Source organism: Anser brachyrhynchus (assembly GCF_964034855.1).
Source record: "Anser brachyrhynchus genome assembly, contig: SCAFFOLD_426, whole genome shotgun sequence".
NCBI lineage: Eukaryota > Metazoa > Chordata > Aves > Anseriformes > Anatidae > Anser > Anser brachyrhynchus.
In genome coordinates, this window is record NW_027663605.1 from 10,001 (window position 1) to 36,618 (window position 26,618).

A 26,618-nucleotide genomic window follows, 5' to 3' on the forward strand; every position below is an offset into this window, starting at 1 on the left:
GCTCCCCCCCTCTTATTCTGGCCTTCCTCCCTAATATTAGGCCTAACCCCTAAGAACCTTGACCCCTAACCCTACGGCAACCACGGATCTAACCCTAACCCCTACCCCAACAAACCCTAGAAACCCTAACCCTAAAAACCCTTACAGCCCTAACCCGATAAAATTTACCACACTAAACCCCTGAAGACTGCTCTAGGGGGTCCACATTCAATTCTGGAATTTCACACTTCCATTTAAGTCTTCTTCCCCCCAATTTGGGGGTTCGCCCACCCAATTTTGGGGGTTCCTCCCCTAATTTGGGGGGACCCGACCAATTTTGGGGGTCCCCCCCAATTGTAGAGTCCCCCACCCTCCTCTTTTGGGTTCCCCCCTAATATTAAAAGTTCTTCCGCCCAATTTTGGGGGACCCCACAATTTTGACGTTCCGTCCCCTAACTTGGGGCTTCAACCCTTCAATTTTGGGGGTCTGCCACCCTCTTATTCTGGCCTTCCTCCCTAATATTAGGCCTAACCCCTAAGAACCTTGACCCCTAACCCTACGGCAACCACGGATCTAACCCTAACCCCTACCCCAACAAACCCTAGAAACCCTAACCCTAAAAACCCTTACAGCCCTAACCCGATAAAATTTACCACACTAAACCCCTGAAGACTGCTCTGGGGGGTCCACATCCAATTCTGGAATTTCACACTTCCATTTAAGTCTTCTTCCCCCCAATTTGGGGGTTCGCCCACCCAATTTTGGGGGTTCCTCCCCTAATTTGGGGGGACCCGACCAATTTTGGGGGTCCCCCCCAATTGTAGAGTCCCCCACCCTCCTTTTTTGGGTTCCCCCCTAATATTAAGAGTTCTTCTGCCCAATTTTGAGGGACCCCACAATTTTGACGTTCCTTCCCCTAACTTTGGGCTTCAACCCTTCAATTTTGGGGGGAGCTCCCCCCCTCTTATTTTGGCCTTCCTCCCTAATATTAGGCCTAACCCCTAAGAACCTTGACCCCTAACCCTACGGCAACCACGGATCTAACCCTAACCCCTACCCCAACAAACCCTAGAAACCCTAACCCTAAAAACCCTTACAGCCCTAACCCGATAAAATTTACCACACTAAACCCCTGAAGACTGCTCTAGGGGGTCCACATTCAATTCTGGAATTTCACACTTCCATTTAAGTCTTCTTCCCCCCAATTTGGGGGTTCGCCCACCCAATTTTGGGGGTTCCTCCCCTAATTTGGGGGGACCCGACCAATTTTGGGGGTCCCCCCCAATTGTAGAGTCCCCCACCCTCCTCTTTTGGGTTCCCCCCTAATATTAAAAGTTCTTCCGCCCAATTTTGGGGGACCCCACAATTTTGACGTTCCGTCCCCTAACTTGGGGCTTCAACCCTTCAATTTTGGGGGTCTGCCACCCTCTTATTCTGGCCTTCCTCCCTAATATTAGGCCTAACCCCTAAGAACCTTGACCCCTAACCCTACGGCAACCACGGATCTAACCCTAACCCCTACCCCAACAAACCCTAGAAACCCTAACCCTAAAAACCCTTACAGCCCTAACCCGATAAAATTTACCACACTAAACCCCTGAAGACTGCTCTGGGGGGTCCACATCCAATTCTGGAATTTCACACTTCCATTTAAGTCTTCTTCCCCCCAATTTGGGGGTTCGCCCACCCAATTTTGGGGGTTCCTCCCCTAATTTGGGGGGACCCGACCAATTTTGGGGGTCCCCCCCAATTGTAGAGTCCCCCACCCTCCTTTTTTGGGTTCCCCCCTAATATTAAGAGTTCTTCTGCCCAATTTTGAGGGACCCCACAATTTTGACGTTCCTTCCCCTAACTTGGGGCTTCAACCCTTCAATTTTGGGGGGAGCTCCCCCCCTCTTATTTTGGCCTTCCTCCCTAATATTAGGCCTAACCCCTAAGAACCTTGACCCCTAACCCTACGGCAACCACGGATCTAACCCTAACCCCTACCCCAACAAACCCTAGAAACCCTAACCCTAAAAACCCTTACAGCCCTAACCCGATAAAATTTACCACACTAAACCCCTGAAGACTGCTCTAGGGGGTCCACATTCAATTCTGGAATTTCACACTTCCATTTAAGTCTTCTTCCCCCCAATTTGGGGGTTCGCCCACCCAATTTTGGGGGTTCCTCCCCTAATTTGGGGGGACCCGACCAATTTTGGGGGTCCCCCCCAATTGTAGAGTCCCCCACCCTCCTTTTTTGGGTTCCCCCCTAATATTAAGAGTTCTTCTGCCCAATTTTGGGGGACCCCACAATTTTGACGTTCCTTCCCCTAACTTGGGGCTTCAACCCTTCAATTTTGGGGGGAGCTCCCCCCTCTTATTTTGGCCTTCCTCCCTAATATTAGGCCTAACCCCTAAGAACCTTGACCCTAACCCTACGGCAACCACGGATCTAACCCTAACCCCTACCCCAACAAACCCTAGAAACCCTAACCCTAAAAACCCTTACAGCCCTAACCCGATAAAATTTACCACACTAAACCCCTGAAGACTGCTCTAGGGGGTCCACATTCAATTCTGGAATTTCACACTTCCATTTAAGTCTTCTTCCCCCCCAATTTGGGGGTTCGCCCACCCAATTTTGGGGGTTCCTCCCCTAATTGGGGGGGACACAACCAATTTGGGGGGGACACAACCGATTTTAGAGTCCCCCACCCTCCTCTTTTGGGTTCCCCCCTAATATTAAAAGTTCTTCCGCCCAATTTTGGGGGACCCCACAATTTTGACGTTCCTTCCCCTAACTTGGGGCTTCAACCCTTCAATTTTGGGGGTCTGCCACCCTCTTATTCTGGCCTTCCTCCCTAATATTAGGCCTAACCCCTAAGAACCTTGACCCCTAACCCTACGGCAACCACGGATCTAACCCTAACCCCTACCCCAACAAACCCTAGAAACCCTAACCCTAAAAACCCTTACAGCCCTAACCCGATAAAATTTACCACACTAAACCCCTGAAGACTGCTCTGGGGGGTCCACATCCAATTCTGGAATTTCACACTTCCATTTAAGTCTTCTTCCCCCCAATTTGGGGGTTCGCCCACCCAATTTTGGGGGTTCCTCCCCTAATTTGGGGGGACCCGACCAATTTTGGGGGTCCCCCCCAATTGTAGAGTCCCCCACCCTCCTTTTTTGGGTTCCCCCCTAATATTAAGAGTTCTTCTGCCCAATTTTGAGGGACCCCACAATTTTGACGTTCCTTCCCCTAACTTTGGGCTTCAACCCTTCAATTTTGGGGGGAGCTCCCCCCCTCTTATTTTGGCCTTCCTCCCTAATATTAGGCCTAACCCCTAAGAACCTTGACCCCTAACCCTACGGCAACCACGGATCTAACCTTAACCCCTACCCCAACAAACCCTAGAAACCCTAACCCTAAAAACCCTTACAGCCCTAACCCGATAAAATTTACCACACTAGACCTACGCCTAAAAGCCCTAACCCTAAAAATTAAGACCCTCTAAACCCTAACCCAAAAAGTAAAGATTCTCAAAGCCCTAACCCTGGAGACCCTAACCTTAATTTTTTTTTTTAAGACCTTAAAACCCTAACTCTAAATACCTGACCATAACTAAAACCCTAAGACCCTAACCCTAAAAACCCTATCAACACTAAAACCACAAAATATTTTAAAACCTTAACACACCAACCCCCAACCCCTAACCCTTATAACTCCAGCCCTAACAACCTTAAAATCCTAACCCTAAACCCTGGAAACCCTAACCCTGAAACCCAACCCTAGTGCCTTAGCCCTGAAACCTTAAAACCCTAACATCTTGTTAGAAACACTCTGTAACCAATAACATAGGCTCAGGCAAGGATCTCAGTGAAGTAGCATTTTTATTCACGATTGCAATGGCAGGCGTCCCACGAACTACCTACTAGTTCCATAACACAGTTTATATAAATTTTTTTTTCCTCTCGGTGACCAGGACCCTCCCCAGTTTCCCCATTGACTGGGTAATCCAGGTTCACGATCTATCCGGTGCTTCACTGAAAATACACAGCTGCTGGCCTGTTACAAGTCAATTTTCTTTTTTCCTTGACTGTTTTCCTCTTTGAGGTGGTAATGTTTCTTACACCGTGATTTCCACCCAATTGCTCTAAGGATTCTGGTTGTCTGCATTTCACAAGGTTGTCTGGTAAGCTTTCTTCTCACTGCAAGCATATCTCAATACCACCTTCCTTCCCTCTAAACGATGTAACTCTGTGCTAAAACATTTTTATTCCCACAACCTTGATCCCCTTACCCTAAAAATCCTTATTCCCTTTAACCCTAACAACTCTAACCACAACCCTAACCCTTCGTATCAACCCCCCGACGCTAATGACACTGACTAATGATCCAAACCCCAAACTGCCCCTAACCCCAGGCAACCGACAAAGAAACTGACACAAAGCTGAAAACTACAAAAAAGGCAAAACCCTGGATACAGACCCCAAATCACAAACACGCGACCAAAATGCTACAGAAAAGCCCCAGACGCAGGCCCCAAGCACTACAGCTAGGCCCCAGAAGCTCAAGACACATCCCAAAGCCAAAATGCAAGCCCCAAACGCTACAGAAAAGCCCCCAAACACCAGACACAGGCTGCAGAAGTCTACACGCGGGCCACGACCCACCCCCAGACACAGGCCCCAACCACACCCAGATGCAGACCCCAACTGTCCACAAGCAGCTCCCAACCCTCCCCCCATGAACTGGACCCCACCCCACCCAGATGCAGGCCCCAGCCCCAGCCCGCATGCCCCAAACTCAGGCCCCAAAGGTGTACAACCAGCTCCCAACTGCCCCCCTCAAAGGGAGGCTCCAAAGCCCGCCAGAGGACCCTAGAGTGTACAAGCAGCTCCCAACCCCACCCAGCACAGGCCCCAACCCCCCCCCAGACACAGGCCCCAAAGGTGTACAAGCAACTCCCCGCCCTCCCCAGAGGCACGCCCCAAAGGTATACAAACAGCCCCAACCCCCCAAGACCCAGACCCCTACAGCATAGAAGCAGCTCCCAACCCCATCCCCCAAGGCACATGCCCCAACCCCCCCCCCCCAAGGCAGGCCCTAACAGTGTACAAGCAGCTCCCACCCCCCCCCCAGGCGCAGGCCCCAAAGGTGTACAAGCAGCTCACAACCACCCCCCCCCCCCAGAGGCAGGCCCCAACCCCCTCCAGAGGCAATCCCGAAAGGTGTACAACCAGCTCCAAACTCCCCCCCCCAGACGCAGGCGCCAAACCCCCCCCAGACACAGGCCCCGAAGGGGTACAAGCAACTCCCTCCCCACCCTCCCTCCCCAGAGGCAGGCCCCAAAGGTGTACAACCAGCACCCGACCCCCCCCCCCCCCAGATGCAAGCCCCAAAGGTGCACAAGGCAGCTCCAAACCTCCCCCCCCCAACCCAGGCGTCCAGTGTACGAGCAGCTCCCAACCCCCCCCCAACGCAGGCTCCTATACTGTACAACCAGCTCTGAACCCCCACCCCCCCGCTCCCCAGACGGAGGCACCAAGCCCCCACAGAGGCAGGCCCCAAGGGTGTGCAAGCAGCTCCCAACCACCCCCCCCACGAGGCAAGCACCAAAGCCCCATAGAGGGAAGCCCCTAGCATGTACAAGCATCTCACAACCCCTCCCAGCTGCAGGCCCCAGAAGTGTACAAGCAGCTCCCAACTCCCCAGACATGGGCACCTACAGTGGACAAGTACCTCTCAACCACCCCCCAGCTGCAGACCCCAAAGCTGTACAAGCAGCTACAAACCATGCCCAAGGCAGGACCCTGCAGTGTACAAGCAGCTCTCAACCCCCCCCAGATACAAGTCCCAAAGATGTACAAGCAGCTCCCAACCCACTCCAGATGCAAGTCCAAAAGGTGTACAAGCAGCTCCCAACCACCCCCCAGATGCAAGTCCCAAAGGTGGACAAGCAGTTCCCAACCCCCTCCAGATGTAGATCCCTGCAGTGTACAAGCAGCTCCCAACCCCCACAGATACAGATCCCTACATTCTAGGAACAGCTTCCAACCCGCCCAGATGCAGGCCCTGACCCCCCCCCCCCAAAACACAGTCCCCAAAGGTGTACAAGCAGCTCCACAAACCCCCAAGACACAGGCCCCAAAAGCCTAAACATACGCCAAGAAACTACTAATGCAGGTGCCAAACGCTACAGACAGGCCCAAAAGCACAGGCACACGCCCCAGATGCTCGAGGCCGAGACGTAACTTGGCTTTCTGAATTACTGGAAAGCGGCTTTCGTTCTCAGCGAGGTGTGCCCAGGCTAGACAGGATGGGGCTCCAGGCACCTCTTCACCTGTGGAAACACACTGCCATCAGGCACTGCCATGCCAGACAAGCTTTTTCTGTTAAAACACCCTTCTCAGATGCCCCGCGGCGTTCAAGTGACCTGCTTTGCTCCGATTCTAAAGACTACTGTCACAGCCCACCTTGCCTGTGGCACCTGATCAACAGAAGAGAAAGCAACTATACCGTTTGGAAACCGTCACTGCACGTGCCGCTCCTTGATGCTCTGTAACCTCTTCTGAAATCCTCAGCCACTTCTGTGTAGAGCCTGCCATGGCACCTGCAAAGCAAGATGGAAACCCTTCGCAGTCACCTTGCGCAACTTGGCCATTCTGCTCCAGCCCCACTCACGACCAGCCTGCCCTTCTCGTGCTGCTCTTCAGAGTGCAGCTTGGCCCCTCTGAGTCTGTGCAAGGCACCTGCGAAAGAAAAAGAAAAGCATAGGCCCCCAAGACCCAGACCCCTACAGCATAGAAGCAGCTCCCAACCCCAACCCCCCAAGGCACATACCCCAACCCCCACCCCCAAGGCATGCCCTAACAGTGTACAAGCAGCTCCCACCCCCCCCAGACACAGGCCCCAAAGGTGTACAAGCAGCACCCGACCCCCCCCAGATGCAAGTCCCAAAGGTGCACAAGCAGCTCCAAACCTCCCCCCCCATCCCAGGCGTCCAGTGTATGAGCAGCTCCCAACCCCCCCCCCCCAACGCAGGCTCCTATACTGTACAACCAGCTCTGAACCCCCCCCACTCCCCAGATGCAAGCACCAAGCCCCCGCAGAGGCAGGCCCCAAGGGTGTGCAAGCAGCTCACAACCACCCACCCCCCCCAGAGGCAGGCCCCAACCCCCCCCCCAGATACAAGCCCCAAAGGTGCACAAGCAGCTCCAAACCTCCCCCCCCCCCCCAAACCAGGCTTCCAATGTACAAGCAGCTCCCAACCCCCCCCCAACGCAGGCTCCTACACTACAACCAGCTCTGAAACCCCCCCCCCCACACTCACCAGACGCAGGCACCAAGCCCCCGCAGAGGCAGGCCCCAAGGGTGTGCAAGCAGCTTCCAACCCCTCCCCCCCCCGAGGCAGGCCCCAAAGCCCCATAGAGGGAAGCCCCTAGCGTGTACAAGCAACTCCCCACCCTCCCCAGAGGCACGCCCCAAAGCTGTAAACACAGCCCCAACCCCCCAAGACCCAGACCCCTACAGCGTAGAAGCAGCTCCCAACCCCACCCCCAAGGCACATGCCCCAACCCACCCCCCCCAAGGCAGGCCCTAACAGTGTACAAGCAGCTCCCAACCCCCTCCAGATGCAAGCCCGAAAGATGTACAAGCAGCTCCCAACCCCCCCAGATGCAAGTCCCAAAGGTGTACAAGCAGCTCCCAACCCCCCCCAGATGCAAGCCCCAGAGGTGTACAAGCAGCTCCCAACCCCCCCCAGATGCAAGCCCCAGAGGTGTACAAGCAGCTCCCAACCCCCCCCAGATGCAAGCCCCAGAGGTGTACAAGCAGCTCCCAACCCCCCCCAGATGCAAGCCCCAAAGGTGTACAAGCAGCTCCACACCCCCCCCCAAGACACAGGCCCCAAAAGCCTAAAGATACGCCAAGAAACTACTAATGCAGGTGCCAAACGCTACAGACAGGCCCAAAAGCACAGGCACACGCCCCAGATGCTCGAGGTCGAGACGTAACTTGGCTTTCTGAATTACTGGAAAGCGGCTTTCGTTCTCAGCGAGGTGTGCGCAGGCTAGACAGGATGGGGCTTCAGGCACCTCTTCACCTGTGGAAACACACTGCCATCAAGCACTGCCATGCCAGACAAGCTTTTTCTGTTAAAACACCCTTCTCAGATGCCCCGCGGCATTCAAGTGACCTGCTTTGCTCCGATTCTAAAGACTAGTGTCACAGCCCACCTTGCCTGTGGCACCTGACCAACAGAAGAGAAAGCAACCATACCGTTTGGAAACCGTCACTGCACGTGCCGCTCCTTGATGCTCTGTAACCTCTTCTCAAATCCTCAGCCACTTCTGTGTAGAGCCTGCCATGGCACCTGCAAAGCAAGATGGAAACCCTTCGCAGTCACCTTGCGCAACTTGGCCATTCTGCTCCACTGCTCCACTCACGACCAGCCTGCCCTTCTCGTGCTGCTCTTCAGAGTGCAGCTTGGCCCCTCTGAGTCTGTGCAAAGCACCTGCGACAGAAAACAGAAAAGCATAGGCCGCGGCAGCATCCAAAGCCGCAGCACAGCTAGGACAGGTACTCTCACCTGCTCCCTTACTCTGCCCCCTCACCTGCCCTCGACGCAGATGCTTCCATCTGCTCTCTTAAGCCAGCTACACCACCTCTGGAATATAAACAGGACTTTAACTGTATTTTGTGTAGTTAAGTAACTGCAGTGACAACCGCACCCCTAAAATAACTGCTGCATCTGTTCATCGCTCACCTTGCCAAAACCAGCTCTGGTCGTGAAGTCCCAGGTTGTACGCTGTGTTTCAGCTTTAACAAATGAAAACAGTCAGAAGATAATCATTCAGCTGCCAGCATTAGCACCCATCCCTCAACAACACAAGGGACCCCATGGCTAATTTTATCATTTCAAAACAGCAGCCCCCTTGCCTCAGCACCTGGAAAGTAGATCAAGCCAGTCACCGGGTTGCCTACCGAGTCCTTGACAGTTCCAAAAGGAGCTCTTTCCTGTGACCAGTTCCTCCTAAGGTTTACCCCTCCTACTGCGGGGGGGAACGAAATACAAACAAAAAATCAAAACTCCATATCTGCGAGCTTTCAAGATTCAATGACAGACCTCTCCTCTAGCACTATTCAAGCACTATGCAAACAGCTGCTCGCAAGCAGCTCAGGTCTCCCCCTCCACATTTGCCAAACACCACAGAGATGACTCTGTGCCAGCTGCCCTTCAGTACGTGCCCAGAGGCAGACCGGATGTCTTTGCCAAAACAGTCCGGACAATGTATTAGTACAGCGATGGACCGCCACGTTAGTTACCATCACTAACTGCCAGGCAGGACAGCTCCAGGCCAAACACACACACACAGGCACGCTACAAACGTTACGAACAAAACACAGAACACAAGGCGCAAAAAAAAAGAGGACTCCCAGAGGGAAGCCCTACAGCAAGTCAGAACAGGTGCTCTGCAGCAGACCCAAGGAGAGACTCAAATGTCACGACATGCGACTGGAAGCAACTGCCAGAACTGGGATGATGGAGGCATAAAAAGCCTGCCTTCAAGACAAGAGACCAGAAGGATGGGGAGTGCAAACCCCAGAAGAAAAATGCTTCGGAAATGAACTCCCAAGACAGAGCTCCTGATGAAGCCCACATGACTTCCGCAACAGCGAGGATGGAAACAGATGCCATCTGAAACCGAATATGATGCACAAGACCTGAAACACATCTGCGCTTCAGGCTGTGACTGCAAGACAAGAAGTGCTCAGATCAGCCCTACAATGATGAAACAAGCATTTAGGACCTTTGGTGTGGCTAACAAGTTGCCCATCTAATCCGTCCAGTGGAAAAAGGCAATGAGGATATCAAGACCTGAGGAGCGCGTAACATTATGATGATCGCATCAAGAAACATTTGATACAAAAAAAATTACACGCACAGAAGAAATGATCTCTTTAAGCTCCCACTGCAAGACAAGAAATGCTCAGCTTACGATTGAGCATCAGCATTATTCCAGTGAGGTCAAGTGTTCAACACCCTCAGGACGGCTTCCCCAGGGCCTGCCAAGCACCAGGAGCAACAGCACAGACAACACAGAACACAGACACCAAGCTGGAACTGCCCTGCCTGGCACGTGCCCAAGCAATACCTGACAGAATCCCACGCCTCCACACACTCTGTCTGACCGTGATCAATCCTAAAAGGCCCCATCCACAGCAATGACTTAAAAGCACAGACCCTCGCCCTATGTGTGCATTCAAAACCCGAAAGCAAACATAGCACTTGCCCCACAACTTAGCATGGGAATGACGGGAGGCAGGTTCCATCCTCATCAAGGAACACGAAGGCTAGCCAGGACATTGCTTCCGGCACGAGGCTCCTCTTCACCTGCAGAAATAAAGCGCCATCAGGCACTGGCACACCAGCCAAACTTCTTCTAGTGAAACACCCACCTCAAAAAGAAAACAGTAGTCCGCTGACCTGCTCTGCTACTGAAGTCAGATAGACCAACTCCAGACAACTGCCCGCCTTCCCCTGCCAACCACCCCCAAACACACAGTATTTGCCCCTGGACTTAATTCTCAGGGGTCACAATCCATCCTCAAGGTGGACCACAGAGGCCAACTAGGATGTTCCCGCTATCTTCTTCATCCCCGGAAAAGAGGAGTCACCCAGAGGTGGGACCAATAGACTACCAAACCAAAACCAATGCCCTTTTTCCAACTTTTCTCCACTCACCTTCCCGATCCAGGCTTAGCGCTTCCATTTACTGTACTGAGCCAAGGTCACGTGGCTTAGACCAAGGAGAAAGAACAAACAAAAATGACAATCCACAAAACAGTCTATACCCACTCCTCTTCTTTCCTCCCCTACCCCAACAGCCAAGAAGCCCCAGACACATGTTCCCCAACCCAGTACCACCGCTTCACTCACCTAACATCCCAAGGAGATGCATCATCCTCGTGCCTCATTCAAGTGTCTGTGCCCATGCCCTGGGATACAAGAAACAGAAAGAGAAGGTCATATCCGTGATGGACACACAAACAGTACAGCTCCTTGCAGAGGACTCAAACACAGAGACGAGAGCCAGAAAAAAAAAAAAAACACGCCCTCAGGTCCACAAATGCCAAAAGGCCATGAATGCACAGCAGCCCCAACAGGGGTAATCACAGACTTCTCCTTTACAGATGAGAACGGTGACCCTGCTCAGTCTTTCCATAATACTGCACTTATGCGGTCAAGCCCCTTCGGGTGCGTACTGAAGCTCCTTGTGAAGCCTCTGGACAGTTATGCAAATGGCTTGATATACCTAGAGATTAAAAGGTAACTCAAAAAAAAGGAACCGTACCCCACCATTTCCCAAAAACAAGTTAGCCAGCAACACCTCCTAAGCACACCTCTATTACGTGAATTCCAAGCACTTAAAAACTAGAAGGCTGCAACATCTGAAGACTCTACAGCCACACAAACCACAGGCAAAAGCTCCAAAAATATAACAAACTGTCCCTAACCCTGAAAAAGACTACCCCTTACATGCCTACTGCTGCTCTTTTCAGACACATGCTTACACAGGGAGCTTCGATGATACTTATCTCCTAAACTCTGCTCCATCACTTTGCCACCAAGGTTGTAACTTTGATAATATTTGCCTTAATTCTGCAGAAATCATAAGGGACCCAGAACCACAAAGCAAACACACAAAGTAACATTGACATCCTATCCATAAACATGCTATAACAATTACTCACCTGAAGAAGAGCTGCATGCAATACAGGCACCTATTACTAGATTGGTTTACTCTAACAGGTCCTACTAGTTGTTACCCCACAAAGATGGGCGTACCGGTCTCTACTTGGAAACGCATCAGTCCATAGACTCTTAACCACCTAAAGAAACCTCCAACTCACTGAAGGAAAAACAAAGCACTTACCCCAAAGTGCAGCCCAGGCAGAATGAGCTCTCTGATGGGATGCCTGTGACTCAATGACCACTAGGCCCTGCCTGGGACCCAAAGCCAATCACCTGGGAAAGGGGAGGGGCAAAGCACAAAGTAGAAAGAGGAGAAGCAACACCTGTGGTTTATGTATCTATTTATATGGCTTAGCTCAACAGCATGCAGGGTGCAGACAAGAGAACTGGGTTGTTTCTAGAAGCAACAATCCCCATGTTTTGGCTTCAGCTTTGAATACTGAAAGCTTTTCTCCTCTACAACACCTGCCTCAGGAACCAAACAGCATTGCAGTGACCTGCTTTGCTCCTATTCTAAAGACTATCACAGCCCACCTTGCCTGTGGCACCTGATAAGCAGAAGAGAAGGCAACCACAGCAATAAAAGACACTGCACCCTCAGGACAGTTACTCTCATCCCCTCCTTTACCTCAGCTGCTTACCTACCCCACATGGCAGATGCTTCCACCCGTTCTCTGAAGCCGCCTATAGCACCTCTAAAAGAGAAACTGGAATTTTACTCTATCTGATGTAGTTAAAAAAATTGCAACGACAGCCGCACCCCAAAAATAACACCTACCTCTGTTCATCACTCACCAGAGTCACTCCAGAGGCAGCTCGGGTCGTGACGTCCTGTACTGCACACTGCGTTTCAGCCTGAACAAAGGAAAACACAGTCAGACCATGAACATTCAGCTGACAGCATTAGCACCCATCCCTCAACAACAGAAGTCACCCCATATTTAATGTTTTCGTTTCAAAACAGCAGTCCACTTGCCTCTGTACCTGCAAGTTAGATCCAAGCTCGAAAGGAACGGCCACCATCACCCATGCCACCTGGGAACACAGAAGGACAAAATGACCACTGTGCTTGCAAGCCTCCACCTGCCACATTGCTCCTCTGTCCCAAACAGCCTCACCTCAGACCCTCAGAGGGAAACACCTGAATGTCTTCCCTTTGCTTCAGATCAGGGATCACCAGGCTGATAGAACTCTCACCTTCCCTCACTGCTCCGTGACACGGGGATTTCCCTGTCCAAGACTGCACAAAGCCCCTGCAGAGACAAGAGAAAAGCACACCCTGAGGCACCTCACAGCCACAGCGTACCTGCTGCAATACCTCTCTCTTCCCAGCTCCTTTACTTCAGCTCCTCACCAGCTCTGAGATTCTTCGCTTCAGTTTCCCCATTGACTGGGTAATCCAGGTTCACGATCTATCCGGTGCTTCACTGAAAATACACAGCTGCTGGCCTGTTACAAGTCAATTTTCTTTTTTCCTTGACTGTTTTCCTCTTTGAGGTGGTAATGTTTCTTACACCGTGATTTCCACCCAATTGCTCTAAGGATTCTGGTTGTCTGCATTTCACAAGGTTGTCTGGTAAGCTTTCTTCTCACTGCAAGCATATCTCAATACCACCTTCCTTCCCTCTAAACAAGGTAACTCTGTGCAAAAACATTTTTATTCCCACAACCTTGATCCCCTTACCCTAAAATCCTTATTCCCTTTAGCCCTAACAACTCTAACCACAACCCTAACCCTTCGTATCAACCCCCCGACGCTAATGACACTGACTAATGATCCAAACCCCAAACTGCCCCAACCCCAGGCAACCCACAAAGAAACTGACACAAAGCTGAAAACTACAAAAAAAGGCAAAACCCTGGATACAGACCCCAAATCACAAACACGCAACCAAAATGCTACAGAAAAGCCCCAGACGCAGGCCCCAAGCACTACAGCTAGGCCCCAGAAGCTCAAGACACATCCCAAAGCCAAAATGCAAGCCCCAAACGCTACAGAAAAGCCCCCAAACACCAGACACCCTCCCCAGAGGCACGCCCCAAAGGTATACAAACAGCCCCAACCCCCCAAGACCCAGACCCCTACAGCATAGAAGCAGCTCCCAACCCCACCCCCCCAAGGCACATGCCCCAACCCCCCCCCCCCCAAGGCAGGCCCTAACAGTGTGCAAGCAGCTCCCACCCCCCCCCCAGGCGCAGGCCCCAAAGGTGTACAAGCAGCTCACAACCACCCCCCCAGAGGCAGGCCCCAACCCCCTCCAGATGCAAGCCCGAAAGGTGTACAACCAGCTCCAACCCCCCCCCCCAGACGCAGGCCCCAAGCCCCTCCAGACACAGGCCCCAAAGGTGTACAAGCAATTCCCCACCCTCCCTCCCCAGAGGCAGGCCCCAAAGGGATACAACCAGCACCCGACCCCCCCACACATACAAGTCCCAAAGCTGCACAAGCAGCTCCAAACCTCCCCCCCATCCCAGGCGTCCAGTGCACGAGCAGCTCCCAACCCCCCTCACCCCAACGCAGGTTCCTATACTGTACAACCAGCTCTGAACCCCCCCACTCCCCAGACACAGGCACCAAGCCCCCACAGAGGCAGGCCCCAAGGGTGTGCAAGCAGCTCACAACCACCCACCCCCCCCAGAGGCAGGCCCCAACCCCCCCCAGATGCAAGCCCCAAAGGTGCACAAGCAGCTCCAAACCTCCCCCCCCCCAACCCAGGCTTCCAGTGTACGAGCAGCTCCCAACCCCCCCTCAACGCAGGCTCCTACACTACAACCAGCTCTGAACCCCCCCCCCACTCACCAGACGCAGGCACCAAGCCCCCGCAGAGGCAGGCCCCAAGGGTGTGCAAGCAGCTTCCAACCCCTCCCCCCCCCCGAGGCAGGCCCCAAAGCCCCATAGAGGGAAGCCCCTAGCGTATACAAGCAACTCCCCACCCTCCCCAGAGGCACGCCCCAAAGCTGTAAACACAGCCCCAACCCCCCAAGACCCAGACCCCTACAGCGTAGAGGCAGCTCCCAACCCCACCCCCAAGGCAGGCCCTAACAGTGTACAAGCAGCTCCCAACCCCCCCCAGATGCAAGTCCCAGAGGTGGACAAGCAGCTCCCAACCCCCTCCCAGCTGCAAGCCCCAAAGGTGCACAAGGCAGCTCCAAACCTCCCCCCCCCAACCCAGGCGTCCAGTGTACGAGCAGCTCCCAACCCCCCCCCAACGCAGGCTCCTATACTGTACAACCAGCTCTGAACCCCCCCACTCCCCAGACACAGGCACCAAGCCCCCGCAGAGGCAGGCCCCAAGGGTGTGCAAGCAGCTCACAACAACCCCCCCCCCAGAGGCAGGCCCCAAAGCCCCGTAGAGGGAAGCCCCTAGCATGTACAAGCATCTCACAACCCCTCCCAGCTGCAGGCCCCAAAAGTGTACAAGCAGCTCCCAACTCCCCAAACGTGGGCACCTACAGTGGACAAGCACCTCTCAACCACCCCCCAGCTGCAGACCCCAAAGCTGTACAAGCAGCTACAAACCATGCCCAAGGCAGGACCCTGCAATGTACAAGCAGCTCCCAACCCCCCCCCCAGATACAAGTCCCAAAGATGTGTACAAGCAGCTCCCAACCCCCCCCAGATGCAAGTCCCAAAGGTGGACAAGCAGCTCCCACCCCCCCCCAGATGCAAGTCCCAAAGGTGGACAAGCAGCTCCCTACCCCCTCCAGATGCAGATCCCTGAATTGTACAAGCAGCTCCAGCTCCCAACACCCACCCCCAAACGCAAGCCCATACTGTGTACAAGCAGCTCCCAACCACCACAGATACAGATCCCTACATTGTAGGAGCAGCTTCCAACCCCCCCAGATGCAGGCCCTGACCCCTCCCCCAGACACAGTCCCCAAAGGTGTTCAAGCAACTCCCCCCCCCCCCCAGATGCAAGCCCCAAAGGTGTACAAGCAGCTCCACACCCCCCCCCAAGACACAGGCCCCAAAAGCCTAAACATATGCCAAGCAAGTACTAATGCAGGTGCCAAACGCTACAGACAGGCCCAAAAGCACAGGCACACGCCCCAGATGCTCGAGGCCGAGATGTAACTTGGCTTTCTGAATTACTGGAAAGCGGCTTTCGTTCTCAGCGAGGTGTGCGCAGGCTAGACAGGATGGGGCTTCAGGCACCTCTTCACCTGTGGAAACACACTGCCATCAAGCACTGCCATGCCAGACAAGCTTTTTCTGTTAAAACACCCTTCTCAGATGCCCCGCGGCATTCAAGTGACCTGCTTTGCTCCGATTCTAAAGACTAGTGTCACAGCCCACCTTGCCTGTGGCACCTGACCAACAGAAGAGAAAGCAACCATACCGTTTGGAAACCGTCACTGCACGTGCCGCTCCTTGATGCTCTGTAACCTCTTCTCAAATCCTCAGCCACTTCTGTGTAGAGCCTGCCATGGCACCTGCAAAGCAAGATGGAAACCCTTCGCAGTCACCTTGCGCAACTTGGCCATTCTGCTACAACCCCACTCACGACCAGCCTGCCCTTCTCGTGCTGCTCTTCAGAGTGCAGCTTGGCCCCTCTGAGTCTGTGCAAGGCACCTGCGAAAGAAAAAGAAAAGCATAGGCCGCGGCAGCATCCAAAGCCGCAGCACAGCTAGGACAGGTACTCTCACCTGCTCCCTTACTCTGCCTCCTCACCTGCCCTCGACGCAGATGCTTCCATCTGCTCTCTTAAGCCAGCTACAACACCTCTGGAATATAAACAGGACTTTAACTGTATTTTGTGTAGTTAAGTAACTGCAGTGAGAACCGCAACCCAACTATTACTGCTCCATCTGTTCATCGCTCACCTTGCCAGAGGCAGCTCTGGGTACGAAGTCCCAGGTTGTACGCTGTGTTTCAGCTTTAACAAACGAAAACATAGAAGGTAATCATTCAGCTGCCAGCATTAGCACCCATCCCTCAACAACACAAGGGACCCCATGGCTAATTTTATCATTTCAAAACAGCAGCCCCCTTGCCTCAGCACCTGGAAAGTAGATCAAGCCAGTCACCGGGTTGCCTACCGAGTCCTTGACAGTTCCAAAAGGAGCTCTTTCCTGTGACCAGTTCCTCCTAAGGTTTACCCCTCCTACTGCGGGGGGGAACGAAATACAAACAAAAAATCAAAACTCCATATCTGCGAGCTTTCAAGATTCAATGACAGACCTCTCCTCTAGCACTATTCAAGCACTATGCAAACAGCTGCTCGCAAGCAGCTCAGGTCTCCCCCTCCACATTTGCCAAACACCACAGAGATGACTCTGTGCCAGCTGCCCTTCAGTACGTGCCCAGAGGCAGACCGGATGTCTTTGCCAAAACAGTCCGGACAATGTATTAGTACAGCGATGGACCGCCACGTTAGTTACCATCACTAACTGCCAGGCAGGACAGCTCCAGGCCAAACACACACACACAGGCACGCTACAAACATTACGAACAAAACACAGAACACAAGGCGCAAAAAAAAAGAGGACTCCCAGAGGGAAGCCCTACAGCAAGTCAGAACAGGTGCTCTGCAGCAGACCCAAGGAGAGACTCAAATGTCACGACATGCGACTGGAAGCAACTGCCAGAACTGGGATGATGGAGGCATAAAAAGCCTGCCTTCAAGACAAGAGACCAGAAGGATGGGGAGTGCAAACCCCAGAAGAAATCTCTTAGGAAATGAATTCCCAAGACAGAGCTCCTGATGCGACCCAGATGACTTCTGCAAGAGTGAGTATGGAAACAGATGCCACCTGAAACCGAATATGATGCACAAGACCTGAAACACATCCGAGCTTTAAGCTGCGACTGCAATACAAGAAGTGCTCGGATCAGACCCATGATGACAAAACAAGCTTTTAGGACCTTTGGTACGGCTAACAAGTTGCCTTTCTAGTCTGTCCAGTGCAAAAAGCAATGAGGATATCAAGACCTGAGGAGCACGTAACATGATGATCACATCAAGAAACATTTGATACAAAGACCCGAGGAGTGCATGACACAGAACACACCCTGCAGAAGCAGCACTACAAGACAAATAAACAGATGGGAACTGTCCTGCCTGGCACATACACTCACACTACAAAATACCCCCTGCTCCTTCTATTAGCCTGGTGACCCAGCCTCAAGCAGCCTGAAGGTGACGCAGCCTCAACCACCCTCACAGTGCCACCAAGTATATTCAGCCGGCTGGCTCCATGCTGCTCCGGCTCCCAGCTCCCATCAGCCACACCACATATGCAAATACCAGGTGCCCCTCAACTTAGCTCTCAGATTGCTGGATGGTAAATTCCCTCCACCTCAAGAAATGCACAGACACTGAGAGACATCTTAGTCCATGGCCAGGCTCATCATCATCTGCAAAAACAGCGTACCAGCATTCACTAGCACACCGGCCCTGATGCCCACCTCCTCCGCAATACTGACTACCACTGAAGCAACATACGGTTGTGCTCACCCGTTCCTCTCTGAGTCCAAGCTCCAACAGTACAGCCAGTATCACCCACACCACCTGGGAAAACAAAGGGATAAAATGATCATTGTGTTCTCAAGTAATCACCCACCACACTGCTCCTCTATCCCACCCAGCCTCACCTCAGACCCTCAGCAGATTCTGAGGAAGGCCTGCTGCAGCACCTGCTAAACCAGGGGAAACACTTCAAGGACTTGCCTTAGGGGGACCTTGCTTAGGGACACTGACTGGGCTGACGACCCTCTCGTCTTTCCTCAGCACTCCACAATGTGGGGATTCACCTCTCCAAGGCTGCAGGAAGCACCCACAAAAGAAAAAAAAGAAAAGGCAGATCCTCAGGCACCTCACAGGCACAGCCTACCTGCTGCAATACCTCTCTTTCACTAGCTCTTTTTCTTCAGCTGCTCACATGCTCCAACTCGGCCGGGCCGGCACCACGGACTGGTGGTGCTTTCCACACTGCTGGAAAGCAGGCTTTATCCTCAAGGCACGTGCAGGCTAGATGAGATGGGGCTCCAGGCACCTCTTCACCTGTGGAAACACACTGCCATCAGACACCGCCATGCCAGACAAACTTTTCCTGTTAAAACACCCTTCTCAGATGCCCTGTGGCATTCCAGTGACCTGCTTTGCTCTGATTCTAAAGACTGATGTCACAGCCCACCTTGCCTGTGGCACCTGACCAACAGAAGAGAAAGCAACCGCAGCGCTTGGAAACCATCCCTGCACGTACTGCTCCTTGTCACTCTCCGGCCTCATCTCAAATCCTCAGCCACTTCTGTGGAGAGCCTGCCATGGCACCTGCAAAGCAAGACAGAGACCTTTCATAGTCACCTCGTGCTACTTGGCCATTCCGCTCCAACCCAGCTCATGACCAGCCCCCCTACTTAAGCAGCTCTTCAGAATGCAGTTTGCTCCTTTGAGCCTGTGCGAGACACCTGTGAAAGAGGAAGAAAAGCATAGGCTAAGGCAGCATCCTAAGCCGCAGCACAGCTAGGACAGTTACTCTCATCTGCTGCCTTACCTCTACCCGCTTACCTACCCCGAGGCAGATGCTTCCATCTACCCTCTTAAGCCAGCTACAACACCTCTAAAACAGAAAAGAGGGGTCACTTAGAGTGACAGTGAGAACCGCAACCCAACTATTACTGCTCCATCTGTTCATCGCTCACCTTGCCAGAGGCAGCTCTGGGTACGAAGTCCCAGGTTGTACGCTGTGTTTCAGCTTTAACAAACGAAAACATAGAAGGTAATCATTCAGCTGCCAGCATTAGCACCCATCCCTCAACAACACAAGGGACCCCATGGCTAATTTTATCATTTCAAAACAGCAGCCCCCTTGCCTCAGCACCTGGAAAGTAGATCAAGCCAGTCACCGGGTTGCCTACCGAGTCCTTGACAGTTCCAAAAGGAGCTCTTTCCTGTGACCAGTTCCTCCTAAGGTTTACCCCTCCTACTGCGGGGGGGAACGAAATACAAACAAAAAATCAAAACTCCATATCTGCGAGCTTTCAAGATTCAATGACAGACCTCTCCTCTAGCACTATTCAAGCACTATGCAAACAGCTGCTCGCAAGCAGCTCAAGTCTCCCCCTCCACATTTGCCAAACACCACGGAGATGACTCTGTGCCAGCTGCCCTTCAGTACGTGCCCAGAGGCAGACCGGATGTCTTTGCCAAAACAGTCCGGACAATGTATTAGTACACCGCCACGTTAGCTACCATCACTAACTGCCAGGCAGGACAGCTCCAGGCCAAACACACACACACAGGCACGCTACAAACATTACGAACAAAACACAGAACACAAGGCGCAAAAAAAAAGAGGACTCCCAGAGGGAAGCCCTACAGCAAGTCAGAACAGGTGCTCTGCAGCAGACCCAAGGAGAGACTCAAATGTCACGACATGCGACTGGAAGCAACTGCCAGAACTGGGATGATGGAGGCATAAAAAGCCTGCCTTCAAGACAAGAGACCAGAAGGATGGGGAGTGCAAACCCCAGAAGAAATCTCTTAGGAAATGAATTCCCAAGACAGAGCTCCTGATGCGACCCAGATGACTTCTGCAAGAGTGAGTATGGAAACAGATGCCATCTGAAACCGAATATGATGCACAAGACCTGAAACATATCTGCGCTTTAAGCTGCGACTGCAAGACAAGACGTGCTCAGATCAGCCCTACGATGATGAAACAAGCATTTAGGACTTTTGGTGTGGCTAACAAGTTGCCCATCTAATCTGTCCAGTGGAAAAAGGCAATGAGGATATCAAGACCTGAGGAGCGCGTAACATATGATGATCGCATCAAGAAACATTTGATACAAAAAAATTACACGCACAGAAGAAATGATCTCTTTAAGCTCCCACTGCAAGACAAGAAATGCTCAGCTTACGATTGAGCATCAGCATTATTCCAGTGAGGTCAAGTGTTCAACACCCTCAGGAAGGCTTCCCCAGGGCCTGCCAAGCACCAGGAGCAACAGCACAGCACAGACAACACAGAACACAGACACCAAGCTGGAACTGCCCTGCCTGGCACGTGCTCAAGCCCTACCTGACAGAATCCCATGCCCCCACACTCTGTCTGACCGTGATCAATCCTAAAAGGCCCCATCCACAGCAATGACTTAAAAGCACAGACCCTCGCCCTATGTGTGCATTCAAAACCCGAAAGCAACCATAGCACTTGCACCCCAACTTAGCTTGGAATGACGGGAGGCAGGTTCCATCCTCATCAAGGAACACGAAGGCTAGCCAGGACATTGCTTCCGGCACGAGGCTCCTCTTCACCTGCAGAAATAAAGTGCCATCGGGCACTGGCACACCAGCCAAACTTCTTCCAGTGAAACACCCACCTCAAAAACAAAACAGTAGTCCACTGACCTGCTCTGCTACTGAAGTCAGATAGACCAACTCCAGACAACTGCCCGCCTTCCCCTGCCAACCACCCCCAAACACACAGTATTTGCCCCTGGACTTAATTCTCAGGGGTCACAATCCATCCTCAAGGTGGACCACAGAGGCCAACTAGGATGTTCCCACTATCTTCTTCGTCCCCGGAAAAGAGGAGTCACCCAGAGGTGGGACCAATAGACTACCAAACCAAAACCAATGCCCTTTTCCCAACTTTTCTCCACTCACCTTCCCGATCCAGGCTTAGCGCTTCCATTTACTGTGCTGAGCCAAGGTCACGTAGCTTAGACCAAGGAGAAAGAACAAACAAAAATGACAATCCACAAAACAGTCTATACCCACTCCTCTTCTTTCTTCCCCTACCCCAACAGCCAAGAAGCCCCAGACCCACGTTCCCCAACCCAGTACCACCGCTTTGCTCACCTAACATCCCAAGGAGATGCATCACGCTCCCAGCTCCTCTTGTGCTCCGAGCATCTCCAGCATTTCAGGAACTGGAACCGCTGACGCCTGGCGCGCCTCAGGAACGTGGCAGGAGATGTACTCTGCTCTTTCAAGGTGCTTCCAAAGCCTGCATAACAGGCAAAGCAGACTAACACAATCCACTGACCAACTCAGGGCCCACACTGCCGTCCACTCACCCTCGTGCCTCATTCAAGTGTCCGGGCCCATGCCCTGGGATACAAGAAACAAAAAGAGAAGGTCATATCCGTGATGGACACACAAACAGTACAGCTCCTTGCAGAGGACTCAAACACAGAGACGAGAGCCGAAAAAAAAAAACACACCCTCAGGTCCACAAATGCCAAAAGGCCATGAATGCACAGCAGCCCCAACAGGGGTAATCACAGACTTCTCCTTTACAGATGAGAACGGTGACCCTGCTCAGTCTCTCCGTAATACTGCACTTATGCGGTCAAGCCCCTTCGGATGCGTACTGAAGCTCCTTGTGAAGCCTCTGGACAGTTATGCAAATGACTTGATATACCTAGAGATTAAAAGATAACTCAAAAAAAAAGGAACCGTACCCCACCATTTCCCAAAAACAAGTTAGCCAGCAACACCTCCTAAGCACACCTCTATTACGTGAATTCCAAGCACTTAAAAACTAGAAGGCTGCAACATCTGAAGACTCTACAGCCACACAAACCACAGGCAAAAGCTCCAAAAATATAACAAACTGTCCCTAACCCTGAAAAAGACTACCCCTTACAGGCCTACTGCTACTCTTTTCAGATGCATGCTTACACAGGGAGCTTCGATGATACTTATCTCCTAAACCCTGCTCCATCACTTTGCCACCAAGGTTATAACTTTGATAATATTTGCCTTAATTCAGCAAAAATCATAAGGGACCCAGAACCAAAAGCAAACACACAAAGTAGCACTGCCATCCTACCCGTAAACATGCTATAACAATTACTCACCTGAAGAAGAGCTGCATGCAATACAGGCACCTATTACTGGATTGGTTTACTCTAACAGATCCTACCAGTTGTTACCTCACAAAGATGGGCGTACCAGTCTCTACTTGGAAACGCATCAGTCCATAGACTCTTAACCACCTAAAGAAACCTCCAACTCACTGAAGGAAAAACAAAGCACTTACCCCAAAGTGCAGCCCAGGCATAATGAGCTCTCTGAAGGGATGCCTGTGACTCAATGACCACTAGGCCCTCCCTGGAACCCAAAGGCAATCACCTGGGAAAGGGGAGGGGCAAAGCACAAGTAGAAAGAGAAGCAGCAGCTGTGGTTTATTTATTTTTGCTTCAGCTTTAAATATTGAAAGCTTTTCTCCTCTACAACTCCTGTCTCAGGAACCAAACAGCATTCCAGTGACCTGCTTTGCTCCTTTTCCAAAGACTATCACAGCCCACCTTGCCTGTGGCACCTGATAAGCAGAAGAGAAAGCAACCACAGCAGCAAAAGCCACGGCACCCTTAGGACAGTTACTCTCATCCCCTCCTTTACCTCAGCTGCTTACCTACCCCACATGGCAGATGCTTCCACCCATTTTCTGAAGCCACCTAGAGCACCTCCAAAAGAGAAACTGGAATTTTACTCTATTTGATGTAGTTAAAAAAAACTGCAGCGACAACCACAACCCAAAAATAACAGCTACCTCTGTTCGTCACTCACCAGAGTCACTCCAGAGGTAGCTCGGGTCGTGACGTCCTGTACTGCACACTGCGTTTCAGCCTGAACAAAGGAAAACACAGTCAGAAGATAAACATTCAGCTGACAGCATTAGCACCCATCCCTCAACAACAGAAGTGACCCCATATTTAATGTTTTCATTTCAAAACAGCAGTCCACTTGCCTCTGTACCTGCAAGTTAGATCCAAGCTCGAAAGGAACGGCCACCATCACCCATGTGCCACCTGGGAACACAGAAGGACAAAATGACCGCTGTGCTTGCAAGCGACCACCTGCCACACTGCTCCTCTGTCCCAAACAGCCTCACCTCAGACCCTCAGAGGGAAACACCTGAACGTCTTCCCCTGTGGTGGTTTTACAGGGGTAGGCGACCGAGCTCCACCAAAACCGCTCTCTCACTCTCCCTCCTCAGAGAAGGACAAGGAGAAAATACAAGGAGAAAATACAAGGAAAAAGGGCTCAAGGGTTGAGATAAGGACGAGGAGATTACACAGTAAATATCGTGATAGGCAAAACACACTCAGCATAGAAAGATAGAAAGATTTATTGCTTATTACTACACAATGTAGAGAAGCGAGAAACAAACGAAAGCAACCAAAAGCACCTTCCCCCCCAACCACCCTCTTCCACCTTCTCCCCCCCAGCGGTACAGGTGATCGGTGTTTATGGTCAGTCTATAGCGCTTCTTTGCCGCCACTCCTTCTCGGACGCCCTCATCCCCTGTGCTGTGGGGTTCCTCCCACAGGATGCAGTCCTTGGTCAACTGATCTGGCATGGCCTTCCCACAGGCAGCAGCTCTTCCAGAACTGTTCCAGATGTAGGTCCATACCACGGGGTCCATCCCTCAGGAGCAAACTGCTCCAACCTGGGTCCCCCACGGGCAGCAGCTCCTGCCAGCTCACCTGCTCCTGCGTGGTCCCCTCTCCACGGTCTACAGGTCCGGCCCGGAATCTGCTCCGGCAAGGGTCTTCCACAGGCCGCAGCCTCCATCAGTGCAGGTCCACCTGCTCCACCGTGGCCTCCTCCACCAGCTGCAGCATGGAACCCTGCTCCACCGTGGTACTCCGTGGGCTGCAGGGGGACAGCCTGCTTCACCATGGTCCTCGCCACAGGCCGCAGGGGACTTCTGCTCCGGCACCTGGAGTACCTCTCCCCCTCCTTCTTCACTGACCTTGGCGCCTGCAAGGCTGTTCCTCACTCCTCTTGCTCTCCCAGCTGCTGCATGGACCAGCGTGGTTTTTTTTTTTTTTCCTGTCTTAAATATGCTCTCACAGACGCGCAAACAACATCACTTATTGGCTCCGCTCAGCAGCGGGGCCCTTACCTAACATGGGGCAGCTTCTAGATTCTTCGCACAGAAGCCACCCCTAGAGCTCCCTGCTACCAAAACCTTGCCACATAAACCCCCCACGTCCCTTCACTTCGGTTAAGGGACGACCAGGCTGACAACACGCTCGCCTTCCCTCACTGCTCCGTGACACGGGGATTTCCCTGTCCAAGACTGCACCAAGCACCTGCAGAGACAAGAGAAAAGCACACCCTGAGGCACCTCACAGCCACAGCGTACCTGCTGCAATACCTCTCTCTTCCCAGTTGCTTTACTTCAGCTGCTCGTTAGCTCGATCTAAGATAAATGTGCCCGGGCGGCGCCGCGCCAAAATGTGCCCGGGCGGCGCCGCGCCAAAATGTGCCCGGGCGGCGCCGCGCCAAAATGTGCCCGGGCGGCGCCGCGCCAAAATGTGCCCGGGCGGCGCCGCGCCAAAATGTGCCCGGGCGGCGCCGCGCCAAAATGTGCCCGGGCGGCGCCGCGCCAAAATGTGCCCGGGCGGCGCCGCGCCAAAATGTGCCCGGGCGGCGCCGCGCCAAAATGTGCCCGGGCGGCGCCGCGCCAAAATGTGCCCGGGCGGCGCCGCGCCAAAATGTGCCCGGGCGGCGCCGCGCCAAAATGTGCCCGGGCGGCGCCGCGCCAAAATGTGCCCGGGCGGCGCCGCGCCAAAATGTGCCCGGGCGGCGCCGCGCCAAAATGTGCCCGGGCGGCGCCGCGCCAAAATGTGCCCGGGCGGCGCCGCGCCAAAATGTGCCCGGGCGGCGCCGCGCCAAAATGTGCCCGGGCGGCGCCGCGCCAAAATGTGCCCGGGCGGCGCCGCGCCAAAATGTGCCCGGGCGGCGCCGCGCCAAAATGTGCCCGGGCGGCGCCGCGCCAAAATGTGCCCGGGCGGCGCCGCGCCAAAATGTGCCCGGGCGGCGCCGCGCCAAAATGTGCCCGGGCGGCGCCGCGCCAAAATGTGCCCGGGCGGCGCCGCGCCAAAATGTGCCCGGGCGGCGCCGCGCCAAAATGTGCCCGGGCGGCGCCGCGCCAAAATGTGCCCGGGCGGCGCCGCGCCAAAATGTGCCCGGGCGGCGCCGCGCCAAAATGTGCCCGGGCGGCGCCGCGCCAAAATGTGCCCGGGCGGCGCCGCGCCAAAATGTGCCCGGGCGGCGCCGCGCCAAAATGTGCCCGGGCGGCGCCGCGCCAAAATGTGCCCGGGCGGCGCCGCGCCAAAATGTGCCCGGGCGGCGCCGCGCCAAAATGTGCCCGGGCGGCGCCGCGCCAAAATGTGCCCGGGCGGCGCCGCGCCAAAATGTGCCCGGGCGGCGCCGCGCCAAAATGTGCCCGGGCGGCGCCGCGCCAAAATGTGCCCGGGCGGCGCCGCGCCAAAATGTGCCCGGGCGGCGCCGCGCCAAAATGTGCCCGGGCGGCGCCGCGCCAAAATGTGCCCGGGCGGCGCCGCGCCAAAATGTGCCCGGGCGGCGCCGCGCCAAAATGTGCCCGGGCGGCGCCGCGCCAAAATGTGCCCGGGCGGCGCCGCGCCAAAATGTGCCCGGGCGGCGCCGATCACAGACCTACTCTTTACAGATGAAAAAGGTAACTCTGATACAACCCTGCTCAGTCTCTTGGTAATACTGCGCCTACGTGGTCAAGCCTCTTGCAGTGTGTAATCAAGCTCTTTTTAGTCCTCTGGAGAGTTACACAAGTGCCTTCATACGTCTAGAGATTCAAATATGACCCAAAACCACAAGTGGATCCCACCACCCGAAAAACAAGTGAGCCAGCAACCTCTGCTAAATATCCCTCTAGTAAGTGATTTCCAAGCACTTAAAATCTAGAAATCCATGGACTCCAACCTGCCCAAAGAACCCTGCAACTGACTGAAGGAAAAACAAAGCACTTACCCCAAAGAGCAGCCCAGGCACAATGAACTCTCTAATGGCATACCTGGGGCTCATATACCATTTGGCCCCGCCCAGCACCCAAACCCAATCACCTGGGAAAGGGGAGGTGGTAAAGCACAAGAAAGTAAAAAG

The 26,618-nt window shown here is 53.4% G+C and overlaps 1 protein-coding gene across 32 annotated transcripts in view; it reads right to left on the minus strand.

The window, feature by feature from the left end:
- Window positions 1-3,940: 3,940 nt before the first annotated feature.
- Window positions 3,941-26,618, minus strand: part of LOC308187174 (uncharacterized protein) — a 51,179-nt gene continuing 28,501 nt past the window's right edge. Inside the window, exons 11-38 of one of the 32 annotated variants that reach the window (XM_080609337.1) lie at window positions 24,732-24,787; window positions 23,445-23,497; window positions 23,256-23,315; window positions 21,905-22,104; window positions 21,540-21,791; window positions 19,547-21,399; window positions 19,376-19,428; window positions 19,246-19,293; window positions 19,091-19,141; window positions 18,868-19,004; window positions 18,613-18,734; window positions 18,402-18,494; window positions 18,189-18,242; window positions 17,994-18,088; window positions 16,071-16,164; window positions 15,807-15,894; window positions 13,082-13,368; window positions 12,846-12,980; window positions 12,712-12,762; window positions 12,523-12,582; window positions 12,369-12,422; window positions 11,909-12,000; window positions 10,912-11,287; window positions 10,717-10,771; window positions 8,737-10,365; window positions 8,250-8,484; window positions 7,986-8,073; window positions 3,941-4,209 (exon numbers count right to left, since the gene is read on the minus strand). In XM_080609337.1, the coding sequence (XP_080465463.1) occupies window positions 22,033-22,104; window positions 23,256-23,315; window positions 23,445-23,497; window positions 24,732-24,787 (241 nt within the window). In that variant the 3' untranslated portion in view covers window positions 3,941-4,209; window positions 7,986-8,073; window positions 8,250-8,484; ... (20 more) ...; window positions 21,540-21,791; window positions 21,905-22,032. The other 31 variants (XM_080609344.1, XM_080609328.1, XM_080609339.1 and 28 more) reach the window with 31 other exon arrangements.